The sequence below is a fragment of the Bombus flavifrons genome, chromosome 6, assembly GCF_040668555.2.
Source record: "Bombus flavifrons isolate JBK064 chromosome 6, iyBomFlav1_principal, whole genome shotgun sequence".
Classification (NCBI taxonomy): Eukaryota; Metazoa; Arthropoda; class Insecta; order Hymenoptera; family Apidae; genus Bombus; species Bombus flavifrons.
The window spans coordinates 9,368,409-9,385,834 of record NC_138447.1 but is presented as its reverse complement, the minus strand read 5'-3'; the positions used below and the strand labels follow the sequence as shown (position 1 = coordinate 9,385,834).

At 34.5% G+C, this 17,426-nt stretch overlaps 4 protein-coding genes across 7 annotated transcripts in view; 2 read left to right on the top strand and 2 right to left on the bottom strand.

Moving 5' to 3' along the window:
- Window positions 1–3,831: 3,831 nt before the first annotated feature.
- On the bottom strand, window positions 3,832–6,931 carry LOC138180786 (protein YIPF1). 2 transcript variants are annotated; one of them, XM_069114974.1, is made up of 4 exons: window positions 6,575–6,931; window positions 6,028–6,407; window positions 5,773–5,953; window positions 3,832–5,702 (listed from the first exon to the last, which is right to left on the bottom strand). In XM_069114974.1, the coding sequence occupies exons 1-4, from the start codon at window positions 6,774–6,776 to the stop codon at window positions 5,530–5,532; spliced, it is 936 nt and encodes a 311-aa protein (XP_068971075.1). In that variant the 5' UTR covers window positions 6,777–6,931; the 3' UTR covers window positions 3,832–5,529. The 2 variants fall into 2 exon arrangements, with proteins under 2 accessions (XP_068971075.1, XP_068971074.1); XM_069114973.1 differs by having other exon boundaries at window positions 6,028–6,410; window positions 6,575–6,930.
- A 1,759-nt stretch (window positions 6,932–8,690) lies between these two features.
- Window positions 8,691–12,117, top strand: ZnT49B (solute carrier family 30 member 9). The gene is made up of 11 exons (XM_069115352.1): window positions 8,691–8,988; window positions 9,170–9,647; window positions 9,777–9,963; window positions 10,057–10,139; window positions 10,355–10,478; window positions 10,554–10,692; window positions 10,769–11,092; window positions 11,182–11,394; window positions 11,498–11,632; window positions 11,691–11,804; window positions 11,882–12,117. The coding sequence occupies exons 2-11, from the start codon at window positions 9,224–9,226 to the stop codon at window positions 11,924–11,926; spliced, it is 1,788 nt and encodes a 595-aa protein (XP_068971453.1). The 5' UTR covers window positions 8,691–8,988; window positions 9,170–9,223; the 3' UTR covers window positions 11,927–12,117.
- Window positions 12,118–12,281: 164 nt separating this feature from the next.
- LOC138180966 (transmembrane protein 237) lies at window positions 12,282–17,093 on the top strand. Of its 2 annotated transcripts, none has more exons than XM_069115371.1 (6): window positions 12,282–12,865; window positions 13,084–13,406; window positions 13,485–13,603; window positions 13,680–13,860; window positions 13,936–14,114; window positions 16,768–17,093. In XM_069115371.1, the coding sequence occupies exons 1-6, from the start codon at window positions 12,382–12,384 to the stop codon at window positions 16,772–16,774; spliced, it is 1,293 nt and encodes a 430-aa protein (XP_068971472.1). In that variant the 5' UTR covers window positions 12,282–12,381; the 3' UTR covers window positions 16,775–17,093. The 2 variants fall into 2 exon arrangements, with proteins under 2 accessions (XP_068971472.1, XP_068971471.1); XM_069115370.1 differs by having other exon boundaries at window positions 16,753–17,093.
- Window positions 14,199–17,426, bottom strand: part of LOC138180968 (CD151 antigen) — a 90,032-nt gene continuing 86,804 nt past the window's right edge. For both annotated transcript variants that reach the window (XM_069115372.1, XM_069115373.1), the window contains 2 exons: window positions 16,852–17,013; window positions 14,199–16,391 (listed from right to left, as the gene is read on the bottom strand). In XM_069115372.1, the coding sequence (XP_068971473.1) occupies window positions 16,245–16,391; window positions 16,852–17,013 (309 nt within the window). In that variant the 3' untranslated portion in view covers window positions 14,199–16,244. The remainder of the gene's footprint in view (window positions 16,392–16,851; window positions 17,014–17,426) is intronic.

The window sequence follows — 17,426 nt, the reverse complement described above, 5'->3', positions numbered from 1 at the left end:
TTTACGAAAGAAATTTAACCAGGAGATCGTTAAGGTATAATAACAGCATAACAAGATCGATCAATGAGCTCGTGAACGAGAGAATCGAGGAAGAGAAAGAGAATGGACGATATACAGTGGCTCTCGGAAGTATTTGAACACTTATAAAAACCTTTTACAAATATATTAAGTATGTTATAGGAAACATTTTGAAATCTCATTAACGCCGTGGCAGAACACGATTTTCACGATTATATTGATTCAAGTTGGGACGAATCTGTAAATGTATATAGCGTTAATCAAACAGTTTCGTACAACACGATATATATTCAGAAAAATTGTGGTTGGCGTTCAAATTGGTAAAGTACTGTACTCTACCGCTCAAAAGTATTCAGATACTTGATTATTTTTAATATACAGTATCTATATGCTTTAATTATAAATTTATAGAATCGAGTTACGATGATTTTATTTGTTATAATTACCACGGCTACGTGCAATAGCGTATCATAAACCGACCAAATTGATTTCTGGAAGTGAATACACAGTAATATGATTGACGCTTGTGATCGTCAAATCTTTCTATTACGATATTGAATGTATGAGTTCCTAGAATCCAATGTTTCCAGCGAAGTCTGTAATAATTTACCGCCCGGTGGCTCCATAAGCGAGCAATAAGTGTTGCTTCTAATTACTCTAACTCAGTATTAACCGGTTGTATTCGGCATATTTTTCATTTCCTTATTTCTTTTTTCGTACAACGCGAAGACGAAACTTCAAGGAGATGATCTTTGAAAACTTGAAGGAAATGATCGTATCTTTAAAAAGCTCGGACCTGGTGTAATTTTTTGCTATATAACCATCGATAATCTCTTTTTGTTCCCCTAGAGGAAACATCCGAGTTGTTCGCTAGATTTACGATGTACGCTCAGATGTCCGGACAGCAGAGTGTAAAGGATTAATTTGTATATTTCAATAAAATTAGTAAGTAGATAGAGTAAAAAGTGTCCTGATACTTATGAGCGATATTGTGTACGCACCGACACATTTGTAATATCGCGCAGCTTCGAAGAAAAGCTTTTGAAAAGAGAAAAATAGAGTCCATTACATGTGTAATTACACTTGGTGGGAGAGATATAACGAGGTTGTAAATTAAAATAACAATTAGCGACATAGATTGATGTATCTAGTGTCTATGTTCAATGTCAATATGCACCTCGTAGATGGATTTTGAATCTCAAACCGTGGAAGTCATTGGCGAATCGATGCGTATTGAATTTTTCTATAATATCCGGATCGTGTGAAAAATAGCGAACTGTGCGTGTCTAGAAATTGCTTCTCAGATTACACTACGCATTATTTGTTATTTTCATCGCAATCTTCCCGACATTCTTCACCAAATTATATCCTTCTAACGTTAAAAATATCTCAAGTTTGAACAATGATACGCGCGATGTCTTCTGTAATGTTATGTCAAATATGCTTTTTATGATCTTGCTGTATCTCTTTCATCAACAATACGTACCTGTTATCACTTAAGCACGCAATCAAAGCAACCGTTCGATCGAACCACAAATAAAATATGGAAAGAATGAAGAAAAAAGAAAAAGAAAAAAATAAAGACCGCAACGGTCAATGGGAAACATTTGATCAAAAGAGCCTCGCGTTCGTGTAAGCCAAGCCATAGATGAAAACTCGTTAGGGGAAGTAGAGGAATAGCAAACTAAACGTCCCTTTTTATATCTTTGCATCAAATTCAGCGAATCACGAATTCTTTCTCGGGACTCGGAATAAGTAACTTAGCGCGTGTCTTATTCGCGACGTGTTTCTTCTCTGCTCTATATCTAACTGTGCTTTTAGCATAATACATTTGTACATGGTCTATATGGTATAAACAGATATACACAGACATACACACAAAATGAAAATATGTAGCGTCGATTTTTACTCGGAGCACGTAGAAACGCGTGTTATAAAGCGTCTAATTGTAATATATACGATAAAATATAGAACGCAAAATGAATTGTGTAGAGCAAAAATACTGACACACGTCTATACACATACATACACTCGATACGATAACTGCGTATTGTTCGACGTAAGTTTTTCTTGTAGTTTCTCGATCGTGTTAGTCACTAAAGTTAATTATCTGTCTTAAGTAACCGACCAAAACGGACTAACGTTATCTTCCGGAAAGCTATGGTAAGACGATTGCGCGGTTCAACTATATTTCGTTGAAAATATATTCGAAATGAGACGAGAAAATGGTTCAAATTATCTGTAGCTCCTCTAAAGTCAGACTAAATTCTTTACACTTTAACAATGGTAAAAAGATTTGCCACTTCTAAAAAGAAAAAAGAGTAAAGATCAAACTTTGCGTTAGCAATTCTTAAAACGGGAACGTAGAGTTAGTTGCTTATCGGGTTGAACTACGTAGCTTCTTCCTTAAAAAAAGGAAATAAGGGAAAGAACATATCAGTATCACGGTCGTCGATACGAAAAATCTGATATTCTCTTTTTAAAAGTTTCTAAAAATAGACGGTTGAACAGAACATATTTTTCTCCTGTTTTCTATCTGTTCTTAGTTTTTCGGAAAAACGTACCATTCACCTAGATAGTACAATAAAAAGTAGAAGTTCCTTACAAACGTGCCGAGAGGCGGGACTGTTTTTAATTAGAAAGCGCGCATCCTAATTAACCGAAGTAGCCAGGTTACAAATCTAACAGTAGGTGTTAGTTAAACGAATCGAGTAAATTGAATTGATTGGACCGACAGGCGGTATTTATCAGATTTTTCAAATACGCGTTTCTGTCACGATAAATAGTGGCAATTGTTCGATCGACGATAAGATTGGTTCGACACGAAAATGGTATCTTAGACACGAAAAGAACGTACGCAGAAATGTAAGAAGTGCAGGAAGCTTTAAAAATACAGTAACTACGAGATAAAGGATGAAAGAAAAAAGTAAAGAAAGAGGAAGAATGTATATACGAATACTAACGTGTTTTCCCGTGTCGTAAAAAAGATCGTTCGTTTTCAGCCTGATATAATATCTCTCGTCGAAGTAGACTATATGCAGTTTTTCTTTTTTTTTTTTCTTTTTTAAGAAGAATAAAAATAAGCTTTCGAAGATACGTAGCCATGATCTCGAATTAAACTCAATCGACGTACAGTATCGTGTAATATTCGTTTATCGCGAGTAAAAGTTTCGAAGATGCCGATGAGTTCAATATAAAGGAAGAACGAAGGAAAAGAAATGGATTACGTACTATCTAAGCATGCGACTGAATAATCAACCTGAAATTATTGCAATATTGCGTAACATTGTAGAAGATAATAGTCAACGATTGTATAAAGAGTACGACATTTATGAGCAATGTTATATGAGTATGTGTGTATATATATAAAAGTACCTACATATATATGCGTATACTTGTAATAATTGATAAAACCAGGGTAAACATTAACTATTATCTATGTGTAATATTTAAAGAGCGCCTGGTGCGCAATCCGCGCACAGCTGCTCCGTATGTCTCTGTAATAATTATGCGTGTTTGCATTTATGAAATAGAAGAGGAAAAAAAATGTATATTATATGATACTAATATTAATATTAATATTAATGACGATAGATATGCCCGACGACACATCTTATTGTAAATAACGGTAATAAGAACTAATCGCACGGTTCTCAATTCGTTTAACACGTTGCCCCTGTTCGTGTAAACGCGTTGAGAATCCGCGGTACTTTAAATTTTGAGAGAACGGCGAACAAAATAAATGAGACGAAGCAGCGCTGCGTGTAAACGTGGAAGGAAAAGTCAAGAGAAGAAAAGAAAAAAACAAGTAACTAAGTAGACTGTCGTAGGTTTATTACTCGTTATTATTGCTCCTGCCTATTCGCAAACTTTGACTGTAATTATCTCGTAAACACGTTGGACCAAGTCGTTGTGAGCACTAGCCGTAAATTGTAGAACGTCGTTCCGACGGTTTTGTGATCGTCGAAAGGCTTTGAGTTTAAACGCTCGAACAGAAATTCTAGTAGCTTGTATCGCGTATACCAATTGTCCAAGCGAAGAAAACCGATTTGATAAAAAGTGTCTATCGTTTTACAGTATTAAAACAAGTCATTAAGTGCACGGCATATATCGTAATTATTGCGCCTATATCACCGTAATCCAATAAATGTTCCTTGCACAGATTTTCTATACATAAGTATGCTGAGATTTGGATCTCCTTTAAAAAATCTACATGTTACATAAGCCAACTCGTGCGACGATATTTGCGTTTAGATACTGAATTAATTTATACCAAACAGTTAGCGATCGCGTCAACAGCCATCGAGTATCGTATATCGATTTTATTTTTTAATAATTGAACAGATCCAAAGAGAATTGGACGAGAGTAGACGAGAGTACAAGCTACGAGAGATGCTTCACTTCTGTCTAAAGAGGAGTCAAGCTCTGCTCGAACTTTTTTGTATTTTGTACACGCGACGCTCACATCGACAAGGCTTGCAAAACGGAAGACTTCGTAGACCTCGAAATATTTGCTAAATTTTACTATCGTGTTATCTCTTGCGAATCGCTTGATGGACTTTTACAAGATTATCGTGTTGGTATCTTTCGAAAAAGTTGAAAAAAAGATAAAGAGGAACACTTTTAACTTGCAATTAGATTGAAACGCGAAATTACGACCTATTGTTCGTAGAGAGAATGAACATTCTTAGCGAAAGTAGCTTTTCAACACACTCCTCGTTTCTTTCCGATAATGGCACCAGCGAAGATCATGTAAACCGTCTTCGTGTGGTGAAGAAAAAAAGTCGAAATCTATCAAAGTCCCGATAAACAATTGGAAAGTTATTCGTCAATACATCAATGTTGCATTATTTGTGTAATAACGTTAAACGGCAAGCAAATTACTACTATCACGAAATATATTGATAGACCGATGATAATAATGTAACGATACTACTACAAAGTGAATGTTGCCTTTTATCACATTGGTTAATCGTAAACAAAGGAGAAAAAACTTAATTAATTACATACAATTATATTAACGATGACTAATAACTATAAATACTATCTATTGTATTATGAGTACTAATAACAATTGCTATGTACACATGGAGGTTCGTATGATTGTAAATGATATGTGTTGCGTTGATATGTAACGCGTCCCTATGTTAAAATGGGGACAGTGAAAATAAATCAACCAGACACTTTGTTGGCCTTCTATATTGCCCTGACACACAGGAATATTATATATACTTGATATGAGTCGACTGAAATGTTTTTAATAAACACTAGTGCCTCAAATGTGACAAATTTTAGTTATTTTCATTTATTTTTCGTTCATAGGTATAGTATAAATACTACATCTACTTGCACGAAGACGAAATTAACGTCCAACAAACATATTCGAACTGTACCGCTCCATTTTATCAGTCAGTATTTACTGGAACAAATAAGTATACCGACAACGTCGACAGTTCATTTTAAAATATAGATGCGTCCAAATCCATTATAATCGAATAAATGGCAACATTATTAGCCAGAATTATTACGCGAATCATTCCCGGTTGCTATCGTGTGTATGGTCGTTTCCATGTGTTCTATGGGAAATGGCTTTGATGGTGCATGAAAAAAATATCGCATAAATCCTGTTGCCAGTAGAAGGTGCATCCCAAGAATTATCACAATATACATTATCCTATATCTTCCTGAAAGTTAATTTACTTTATCTACTTATTCTTATGGCTTTAAAAATGTGTATGTTTTTATATGTAATACCTGATATTAGGGGAAGTAAAGATCTCAATAATACTCCTCCAGATAAAAAGGTCGCTAGTGCAACTAAACTCCACTGTAACCATTCGAATTGAATTGTCCATAGAAAAGCTACTGGAATATAAATGGCTAAAGAGTACCCATAAAGACATAAAAGTTCCAAAAGGCCAGGTGTTGCGTAGGACTAAAACAAAGATGTCCCTTGAATGTTATTATTATGTAGTGTCTCTTAAGAAAGATAAATGGGTAAAATCAAACCTCGATTAATTCCTCCTCTGTATTTCTTGAACTGGTGGTCCACTTCATCGCACCCCATAACGTAAGTGGTAATAGCCATGCGTACAAAAATATACAGGTGGCAGCATAAGACACAATATGAAATTCATACCTCCAGTGATATTTGCCTGAATTAGCTGTATGTAAATAATCAGCCAGATTACCACTAATGGCTATAGAAAATATTAGTGTAACGCATATCCAAAATGGACCATAAAGATCTGGATTTGGTCTAATATGAGATATCAAATAATTATCACTGCCATGTGGAAACATAGACCTTTTGATTCTTTCTACCACGTCATCTGTCTTCACGTTGAAGAATTTCTGGTAATACTCTATTGTCCAAAAGCTATGCGATGCTGCTAAAATGGAAGCGATACAGTGTTCTAAAGAAGTGCATAGACTGAAATTGATGTAACAGATGTAACATAATATCTTAAATTATAATATTCGCGTTTACCACAGGAATAACAACAATCGTTATAAAGTTATTTGAAACTAAATAAAAGATTGCATAAATATAAACCTTCACTTTTATCGGGCATTCCTTGAAGATCTTCGATAATACCAATTCCCGTAGGATCGTTTGAGAGGTTATTAAAACCTTGATGACTGGAAGTATTGACATCCAGTTGTGCTTGACCAATATTTCCTTCATGATTTATTGAAGGAAAATCTTGAAACGAAATGAACTGTGAATCGCTTGTTTTAGATTGACTTCCATCCATAGCTGTTTATTTTGTAATTTTGTCCATCCGTTTGACAGAAGTGACGTATAGACATTGCCAGAGATGAGTACGTAGGAAGATCGCCGATGCAATGTTAAATAAATTAACCAAAAAATGCGCACAAAGAATAACGGTCTTTAGCGGCTAACAGACGAACTACACGCACATTTCTTCTCCAGTACTCTTGGTGGGAGAAGAGAGGGGAAATGTGTATTTGTATCGGCGCGGTAACAGCGTGTTTTCTATAATGGAAGGCAAAATCATTTTCTGTCGAGACTCTACCTCTTTAATTATACATTCTCGAAAATATAAATTAGCATCAAAATCCGCAGTCTAATCGTGATTATTTATCTCTACATTTAATAATTTACACTGTAATGAAATTCATATTATAATATTTTAATAAAAAAATAATATTATTTCTCTAATAATATTATAGAATATAAGAAATTAAAGAGATATTTCAACACATACATATAGCTACTTTTACAGAAATGCTTTTGTAGTATTATATTCTCCGGTTAATATGCCTTTAACAAATGAGTCAGATAAAGACAATGTCAATCTATTTTAACTATTAATGAAGGTTTTTCTAAATATAGTATTTTACTCACTATATTTTTTTGTTTTTATTATTTCAATATTGTTTCAAAGTTTAGTTAAATATTAGAAATAATTTGTTTTTTTTTTGTATTGATTACAGAAAAGCCACTCTGACGGCAGAAACAACAAACATGATACTATAAGCAACCAGCAGCAACAATCTTCTTGGAAATAATTATATCATATAATAAAAAATAAAATCATTTATTGCAATTTATCTCTTGTGCTATTTTACGTTCCTAAAAAACTTAATCCAATACCAATACTTACCTATACTTCCCAGTTTTGTCGGAGTCTCTCGTCATTTTTTATAACTTAACCGTATGGGAACTGTAAAGGATTTGGGGATTGTGGATGTTGGAAGGATTTTAAATGACTAAACACTTTGTTGATTTGCAAAATAAAATTGTTTTTTTCAATTCAATTTGCCATTTTACAATAATTGTACAATTGTACGAGTTCATCAATTTCTGTATAACTATTCGTGTAATTGTGTAATTTTATAATAATTTGATTTCGTGGCTCGACCAATGGAAGTATGACAAATCGTCTGATGCAAAAATGAGGATTAAAATCTTATAAGTGCTTGCGGTACGGCGTAGCATTTTGTCGGAGTTTTCAAAACACCACTAATTGTGAAGGGCTGCTTTCGGCTAACTGCGTACTGTCCGGTCTGAGGAGGCTTTTCCCCTCTTCTCATGCATATGCACGTTTTTCCCACCAAAAGCATCTGAGGAAGAAATGTGTGCATAGTTCAGCTGTTTGACCACTAGAGGCGATAATTCGTGGAGCGAACTTTTTCCTGAATTTTTCTCATGCTCATTGGCGATCTCTCAACACATCTCTGATATTGTAAAGAGGAATATGTATGAACATACATATATGTATACATCTCTTTATTTGATTCTTCTCGTTATCTGACGTTATCAATGATTATTTATTAGTATATTTTTGAATAGTTTCATTTTACATGATACACGTCATTAGATAAAAGATAGTTAGATAACATGTGCAGGTATTAATAAAAACGCATATAAATTATATGTATGAATTTATATAATTGTAAATCCCATACAATTTTTATTAATATAACATATATAAGATAACATCCATACAGAATCGTATAAAAATCATACTTTTTATAATTAAACAAAATAACAAAAATTTAATTTTGTAGTTAAAGCAATTGTGAATGAATTAATAGAACGATTAATACTCTCGTGATGTATTAGCCTTAAAGTAGTTACATGTAGAGATATATTTGCACTAGATCCAATTTTTAATTTTAATGTAATTATTATGTTATTATTATTATTATTATTTTAATGTTATTGTTATGCAAGAGTTTATATATTGAAATAGACTTAAAAAGTTTGCCATCTATAACATGTATTACTACATAAAAATACGATATTTCTTGTAATAATCATCGGTTATATAGGTATTCTATTACGCATGCCGAATTAGACACTAACTGTAATTATCGTTTTGACAGTTTGAAGGTTACTATAACGTTCTGCTAAGATCAATTTGATCCCGAACAATATCTTTTCGTATAATATTACTAACAATGTATTCCATTGTATAAAATAAGTGAATGTGAAAGAAGGTAAAGAAAAATATACTGAAATATGTTTTGTTTTTTAAGCGCGTATAACTTTTTTAAATGTATTCAAATTGTAATATTTCTATTTCTACGTTTTATAAAAGAAATCATTTTTTAAAGTAGAATGTTTACGAAAAGAATTGCTATTCATCAAAATACTTAAGTGTTATTTATTTTTGTACAGGTTAGGCGGCTCAGCTTGTTCTGCAATACTTATTACTGGTCCAATATTAAAAACATGTTGCAACGTGTGCCTAATCTTTTGAAAGTTCTTCATAATATTAGCCATTACAATAAAGAATGTTCATACATGTTTCAAGTAGGATATGCAAGGAGACATATTAGTACTTTGATAACATATAATTACAATACCAGATACAAGGTGCAAATTGTTGCGAATCCTCAAAAGATTTTTATTGCAAATAATGTAAAACATCTGCAAGAATGGAGATGGATTCTTATTACAATTTCCAAGCCAATATCTGTCATAGCAAAAGTACAAAAAGAAGAAACAGTAGATTCCAGTAAAAGTACACAAAACAATGTACAAAGAATCATAGAATTAAAAGAAGAAAATTTAGGACAATTAAAAGAAAGGAACTTAGATGTTAAACCTGATGATAACCAGACTAAAGAAGGGCAACAAAATTTGAAGACAGAAGGTACAAAAGGAAACATAGTCAGAAAAGTATAGTAAAAAGCTTTCTTATTGATTTTTAATTCTATTTTTTATTTTCATTAATTTTCATCATTGTTATTATTTCTTATATTCACATGTTTCTTATTTACAGTTAAAAAGAAGAAAACGGATAGAAGAGTATCATCGTTGGAACGTAATTTTATTACGCCAGTTAGAGCTATGTCAGATTTTTTATTGAAACCATCCGATCTTGAAAACTTACCAAAGACAAAAAGAAGATCACCTTATGAGTTTGAACCTCCAATTACTGTTTTTTGGAGAAAAGATGTAGAAGCAAAGTAATACTACACATTTTAACAATGAAATCTGATGAGATGATTATTGTAATAAAAAATAGATGGTTATGTTTAACATACCATGTTCATTTGTAGAGCGATAGAAGTCTGGGGATCACGGGAAATCTTAGCAAAAGAACTTCTCAAGAAAGAACTTCAACAGAAAGCGTATCAGCAAAGTAAGTCTCTGTTTTATCTACACATAATTTAAAATGACTTTCCCTAAATGTATTTAGAATAGAGTTAGAAAACATTTTATTTGATAAGTTGATTAGTTTCATTTTCTCCTGGACATTTTTCCATTTTACAGGATCATTGTCACTACTTTTATTAACATATTCTTTTTGTAGGACTAATATAAATCTTTTAATTTAAATGTTTTATGATTTCATAGATATATTTACTGTTAAACGAAGATTAAGAGATTATAGACGAGAAATTGGTAGTAAAACACAAGCAATAGATCAAGAAGGCCTTTTTGGAAGATCTGGCAAAGTAGTTTTAACTGCCATTGTAATGTAAGTCCTATCTTTTTATTTTTATTTAAAAATACTTCATTATTAGTATACTACATTTATCTTTCTTTCTTTTAGCAATGGTTGCAACTTTTTATGTAAGATGTGTGCGTGGTTGTATACTGGTTCGCATAGTATGTTTTCAGAGTGTATTCACTCTGCTGCAGATACTTGTAATCAATTGATATTAGCATATGGTATACATAAATCAGTACAAGTATGCATAAAATTATGTCATGTGAAATTAAGATAAATCTTGCTTTATATCTCTATATACATTTTTAATATTTTAGACTCCTAATCCTGATCATCCATATGGCTATACAAATATGAGATATGTATCTTCTTTAATATCTGGGGTTGGTATCTTTTGTGTTGGAACTGGTCTATCTATATATCACGGAATTCACGGCCTTTTGAATCCTTCGACAATAGAATCGTTTTATTGGGCATATTTTATCCTGGTTGGCTCTATGGTATCCGAAGGAGCAACTTTGTTAGTAGCAATACAATCAATAAAAAAAGGTGCAGAAGAAAAACGACTATCATTTAAGGACTATGTATTAGGAGGACAAGATCCTTCTGTAAACGTCGTACTTATGGAAGATTGTGCAGCTGTAAGTATTTATTAGACAAAAAAAAAAAAAAAGAAAGGATAGGAACAATCGCAGTTATTAAACATGAGATGTTTTTTTGAATATGATAGGTGCTTGGTCTTGTATGTGCAGCTACATGTATGGGTTTAACATCCTATTTCGAAAACTCCATGTTTGATGCCATTGGATCTCTTCTAGTTGGTGGTCTACTTGGCGGTATAGCTGGGTTTATAATACATACAAATGCCACTGCTTTAATTGGAAGAAGTATATCTCAAGAAGATCTAGATAAAATCAATGCGGAATTAGAAGCAGATATAATGGTAATATTTTTATGATTGTATCGTAATAAATAAATAAATATATATATACACACACACACACACACACACATTTATTTAAGTTAATTGAATTCGAAATAATCAGGTTCGAGCAATCTATGATGTCAAGGGTATCGATATGGGTAATGACTTAGTTCGGTACAAGGCCGAATTAGACTTTGACGGCAGGGAATTAACAAGGTCTTATTTGGAGAAGCACGATCTTGTTCAAATGCTACAGGTACTAGCTTAATGTCCACAAAGTATTACATTAATTTTCAAATTATTCTATTCCTTAGGAAGTAACAGGAATGACAGACATAAAAGAATTGGAAGCATTTATGCTAAAGCATGGCGAAGCTATTGTTGATACGCTTGGTGGAGAGATAGACAGAATGGAACTAAATCTAAAGGTATACCAAGAACATTTTACATATGAATTTCTAACTATTTGACATTATGATTTAACTTTTTTCTTTAATACTTGTAGAAGAAGCATCCCGAGATTCGACATTGTGACCTGGAGATCTTATAAGTATTTCTGACAATACAGCTACTAATAAACGATATACATTGTGATGTAAATAATGTTTCATAGCAATGCTTGCGCTATGTATCCTATTTGCTGTATTCTATTTACATATTATTTATATACATGTAGTGCCTGTGTTATTCTTTATATTAGAAAAGAAGTAAGCTAAATAAATTTGAATTTCTTATTTATAATTGTGCCGTACTTTTAATTTATTCTTTAATTTTTTCACATTTAACGTGTACGTTATGGGCGTCGCATATTGTCCTGAATTATCGATTTTTTCCAAGTATCTCTCATAGTGTACAACAAACGGTTACTATGGATACCTTCCTCTATGAAGTTCCGGGTATGAAACTGTTCTCGTTTCCAGTGAGATAGGCACTCTTAAATATGACGTATTCTAACCGCGATATTAGAAAGATTGAACATTTTTACGCCATTGGAGAATCGGTAAAATGAATCGGACGAACGAAAGAGTTCTGAAACGACGGAGCAATCCGGAAGTTACACGTAGAAACGACTCGAGTAGCAGCGAGGAATCTTCGTCGGTTACCGAGAGCACTGAGTATTCACCATATGTGCAAAACACCAGCACGCCTCTTAGACCTAGATGGACAAATTCCGAAGAGATCAATAGGTTTCGACGAGGACAAGGAGAGATCGACGATGCAGAAGAGGTGTCATCTGATAAAAAGGGATCGAAAAAGTTTCAGAGACGCAAAGAGCATGTTGATCGAAAAAGGTATCAGGACAATCGTGAAAGGATCGTTGAAAAGCAGAGAGGAGGACACGACCGACGTAATAAACGAAGACACGATAGGCGTTCTGAAGACGCTGCTAATAAAAGACGAAAGGAAACATCCAGCTCAGAGTCATCGGACAAAAGTTATAATGAAAGCGACTTGGAACGGTCGAAACGAAAAAAACGAGATTTAGTAGGTAAAATTGCTTATGTTGAGAATGCTTTAACTCTTTGATTGCGTGATAAAATGATACAGTATGAAAATAATTAAATATTTAACTTTTTATAGGAAAAAAATATTAATAATCGTGTTATGTATAACGACATTTAAGATGTTTCACATCCAAGTCAAACGGTTAATAACTTTAAATACGAAAATATTAAATTAGACAGATGACTTTGGTTTGCTTTGCAGGGGATAATGAATTGCCTATTACGGAAATCTTAAGAAGGTCGCAAGAAAATGCGCGAACCAAATATGAGCATCAGGTGCCACTCCCTGTGTTAACCACGGATAAAGTTTACGTACAGCACAGGGGTGGTTTTAGTACAATGAAAATTAATCAAACAAAAGGTTTTCCTAGTGATAAGAAAACTGAAAGGGCAAGCGTTGATATTCGTGACGAAAAAAATTCTCCGCCTATAAAGGTGGCCATTATGCTTCAACAATTTTGGAAAAATACAGGTGTTTTGTATCAAGGCCTTCTAGGCGGTATGGCGCTTACTCATTTCATCATGGTATGTTCCCATTACTTTATAAAAGAAAATCTTTCCATCATTGTGTTTTATCTTCTATCTAACCTCTTCTTTTTTCAGTTGCACGTATTTTTTAATAATTCTATAGAATTCATCGCAAAATACTCACCATTTAGTGAGATTTATACAAACATCTTTTCGTTTCTTATTGCCATGTGCATCGTTTCAACGTTCGATAAGTATGTTTACTTTGTATTAAAAAATTAAAAATCGTCGAATATTCTACCAGAATTTTTAAATCTTCATAATCGTTAGGTTTGATTTGGCACGATTCGACGTGGAACATCTGCGTGAGCTTTATTTCGACTATAACAAAGCAATGATCGCAGTTCCTTTGTACCTCGTCGTTTTCTGTCTTCATCAAATCGGCGCAGGAACCGACGATCAATTAAATTTGATACATTATTACAATTCCAATCATACCGTATGGCAAAACGTAAGCAGAAGATTACACGTTTACCTACAAAGCACACAAAAAATATATTTTTATGTTAAAGAAATTTTATTTTAGGTCACCAATGTTCAATCTCTTCTGGACGACTTAAATAGTTGGCAGAGGATATCCATGTCGAAAGATTTACTTGCAGTGTTCGCCTGGTTGTTTGTTTCTCTTGGTACTAAAGATGATTCGTTTTTGACTTACCTACAGTCGATGGAGAAGTACGCGGACGATATCGAGTCCTCCAGACGGTAAATGAATCAAAGTTTCTTCGGAAAAGAAGAAACTTCTCTTAATTTGGAATATCATATTTGGCTGAGGAACTGCGACGTGTACGATTTCAATATTTATTCGTAACAGAATAGGGTCTGATATGTACAATATTTATAAAGTTCTAAATTCTAACAGACAGTACACGTACATGTAATACCAATGAAGACGATAACATTGAGAATAAAATAACATATGGCGCGATCGTGTTGTAATAATAAAATATGTTCTTAGATTTTGTCTTGAGCGCCGCATTAAGTTGAATCAACGATTGCGCAAATAAATTTTACAAGTTTTTAAATAAATAAAATAACGAGGAAATAGGAAGAAGTATTAAAGAAAGATAAATTATGCACGCAAAGTGCGTTGCAATTTGTTTAGAAAGAGAGAGAGAGAGAATATTCTCACATACAATTGTCGATACAACGCGTGTTCTCGTTGCACGACAAACTTTGCTATAAATAATGTGCGAAGGCTCGTATTGATTTGCGAAGCAACAGATAGATAGATAGATATATATATATATATACATATATATATATATATATATACGCATCATATATGAATAAATACTGTACGTACATTTACAAATCGCTAGCGGTTTTCTCTGCACGAATTTACATCGGCGATAATTTAAAATATCTCTGAACTTAAACGCTAACTCATCAAGGCACTGTTTACAGTTCTGTCCGAGCTTATGGATTCGCCGAATTTCACGTCGTTCCCTCGTTCGAAATGGTCAATACATACACGTCCTCCATCTTTCCGCTGAGGTAAACGATCTTTAAGGTCCTTCGTCGAATAAATTAAGGGACAAAATCGTTTTTACGTTATAAGAAAACTCGAGGAACGCGGTCGACTTTCATAGAATAGGAGGAGAACGATCGTTTCGCGATCGCTCGAACAATCGGTTCTCTCGTTTCTCGGTACCCTTTTTTTCTGTTTTTATTTTTGGTGAAAAAGCAGGACGATCGAATGGTCCGGTTAATCGACAAATGGGGACTTGCTTTGGCCCCGAGGAACAGCGCCGTGTTTCGATCGCTACCACTGGAACACGTCGTTGTGACTTTTTACTAGCTAAAGAACGCTAAACTCCCTTCTCGTACGTGTAACTTGTGTATATACCTTTAGAAACATTTGTGCGGATTCGTTACGGCAGTATTCGAAGAGACAGCGTGATTTGTACGAGCGGAAGAACGTTCGCCGACAGTGAAACCAAGTACGTTCGACGTAGCCAGAGATCACTTGTCGCGAGTGAACGGGGCATCGTGATCGATGCTGTCCCGTTACAAAAAGAAGAACGCCTCCCCGTTCTTCCTTGAGAAAGAGAAACGGCGTACAAAAAGCTTCGGATTCGAGCACACGAGTTGCTCACGACGAAGAACGCTTTGAAATAGGCATTCGTTAAAACATTTTTTTTCTAAAATTGTCATGGTTCTTTTATATGGAAAATGCACGTGGTATGACCCCGGCCAGTAGTCGAGAATTAATTGAGATTCATTTAGGCGAGGAGGAAGTCGGTGAACTTTAAAGACAGAGTTTTTCTTTTCATCCGCTTCCTCTCGTCCGATTAATTCGATCGAAATAGGATTCCTCGTGGAGGTGAATCGGTCAACGAATGGAAGCGAGGATTTCGCGACCGTTTCGTTATCGAATATCGGTAACTCAGTGTTGCTCCTCTTTTTATTCCTCTTCTTTCCATTGAATTCCGCGTTGCACGGGACGTATAAAAGAAAGAGAAAGAGTTTCGTCTTTGAAGATTTCCGTGGCGAGGGAGATCGTCACGGTGACCCAAACGCCACGCACCGTTTACTCCATTTTTCCTCGTTTCTTTCCCTTTCGAGTCTCTTTGTACGTAATCTCCCCTTGGGAGAGGGATAGAATAGGACAGAAATTCCAAGAGTCCGTCTCTTTGAGAGGCTGGGAGGATTTCAGCGCCAGAAACGGAGGAAATCCTGAATGGCGAACGTCGGAAGAAGGATCTCCTCTTTTCAACGACCGCTCCTCTTCTTTCTTTTCTGGTACGATGATCAAACGGTTCCATCACCGTTCTGCATGTACCTGCACCAGGAACGGCCGTTGTTGTTGCTCTCACGGATTTGAAGCAATTCTCAGTCGTCGAAATCGTGTCTGAGCTTTATATACAGGCACGAGCCAAGAACGATACCGAACAGCTCTAGGACCGATAGTCCTAGGCCTACTGCTCCTAAGATGATCAAGTGGTCCTTCGTCGTCTCCAGAAATTTGTAGATACAACCCTGCACAGAATTTTCAGATTCAATGATTTGATCGTTGCATTGTAACGATTCGATTTTTTGACACAGATCGATTTTCATATTATTGTGCAATGAAATTGTATTAAAGAAATTACGATAACGATGTATTGTCTTTACACGTTGAACGTTCTGCATATCACCCATTTATGAGTGACGAGTTTCTCCATTTACGTAAGTAAAATTTTGCAAATAATTCGCAAGAATTGATTTTCCAACTACAATTAACAACAACTAATGGTTCCAACTTTGTCGTTTAATCTTTTACACTCGGAAAATGTTGGAAGATTTCTTTCTACGAACTCGACACATATTCGATTTATAGTAGGCGTTCAACTTGTTACAGCTCATATCTTTGTAGCTCTTGAAGACTGAAGCGGGACTGAAAAAGCGTGTGCTTCAACAAGGAAGGGACAATTGAATTCGACTGAAAATCGATTGGTACCGTGTAATGGATGTTCGACGGATGATCCCTCCTTCCACAAAGGTGGGTCGGTGTCTTGCAACAGCTATCTGGGACGAGGCTTCCGTCCTTGAGAACATCCTCGCCTTTGTGCCATTCGCTCACCAGCCAATCCTCGAATCTCACGGCTCCGCAGCATTTGAACTGGAACAATGATTTACAAATAAAGTAACTGTAAATATAAATACTACTTAGTATTTATCGTGAAAAGTACATTAAACTTATCCCCATTTACGTGTATTTTCAAGTTTAATCCTCAGTTAAATTCAGACGACGAAGAGTAGATCGATTCTGACTCGTATAGACACTTACACTTCGTAATTTTTATTTACTTACTATTATTCTATTTTTTAAATTAATTAAGTCATCCTACACACCGAAAAGAAAAAGATATTATTTTGAATAAAGTTTCAGCGTGTAATATACATCATCAACTGTGAATTACGTACACTTTTTAGCACCTTCGTGTCGCTTAATAATTAACTCTTTCAAGTTTTGAGGCAAACATGCTGGGGCGTGGATTATAACGGTATAAATCACACCGCTGCTATTTTCCA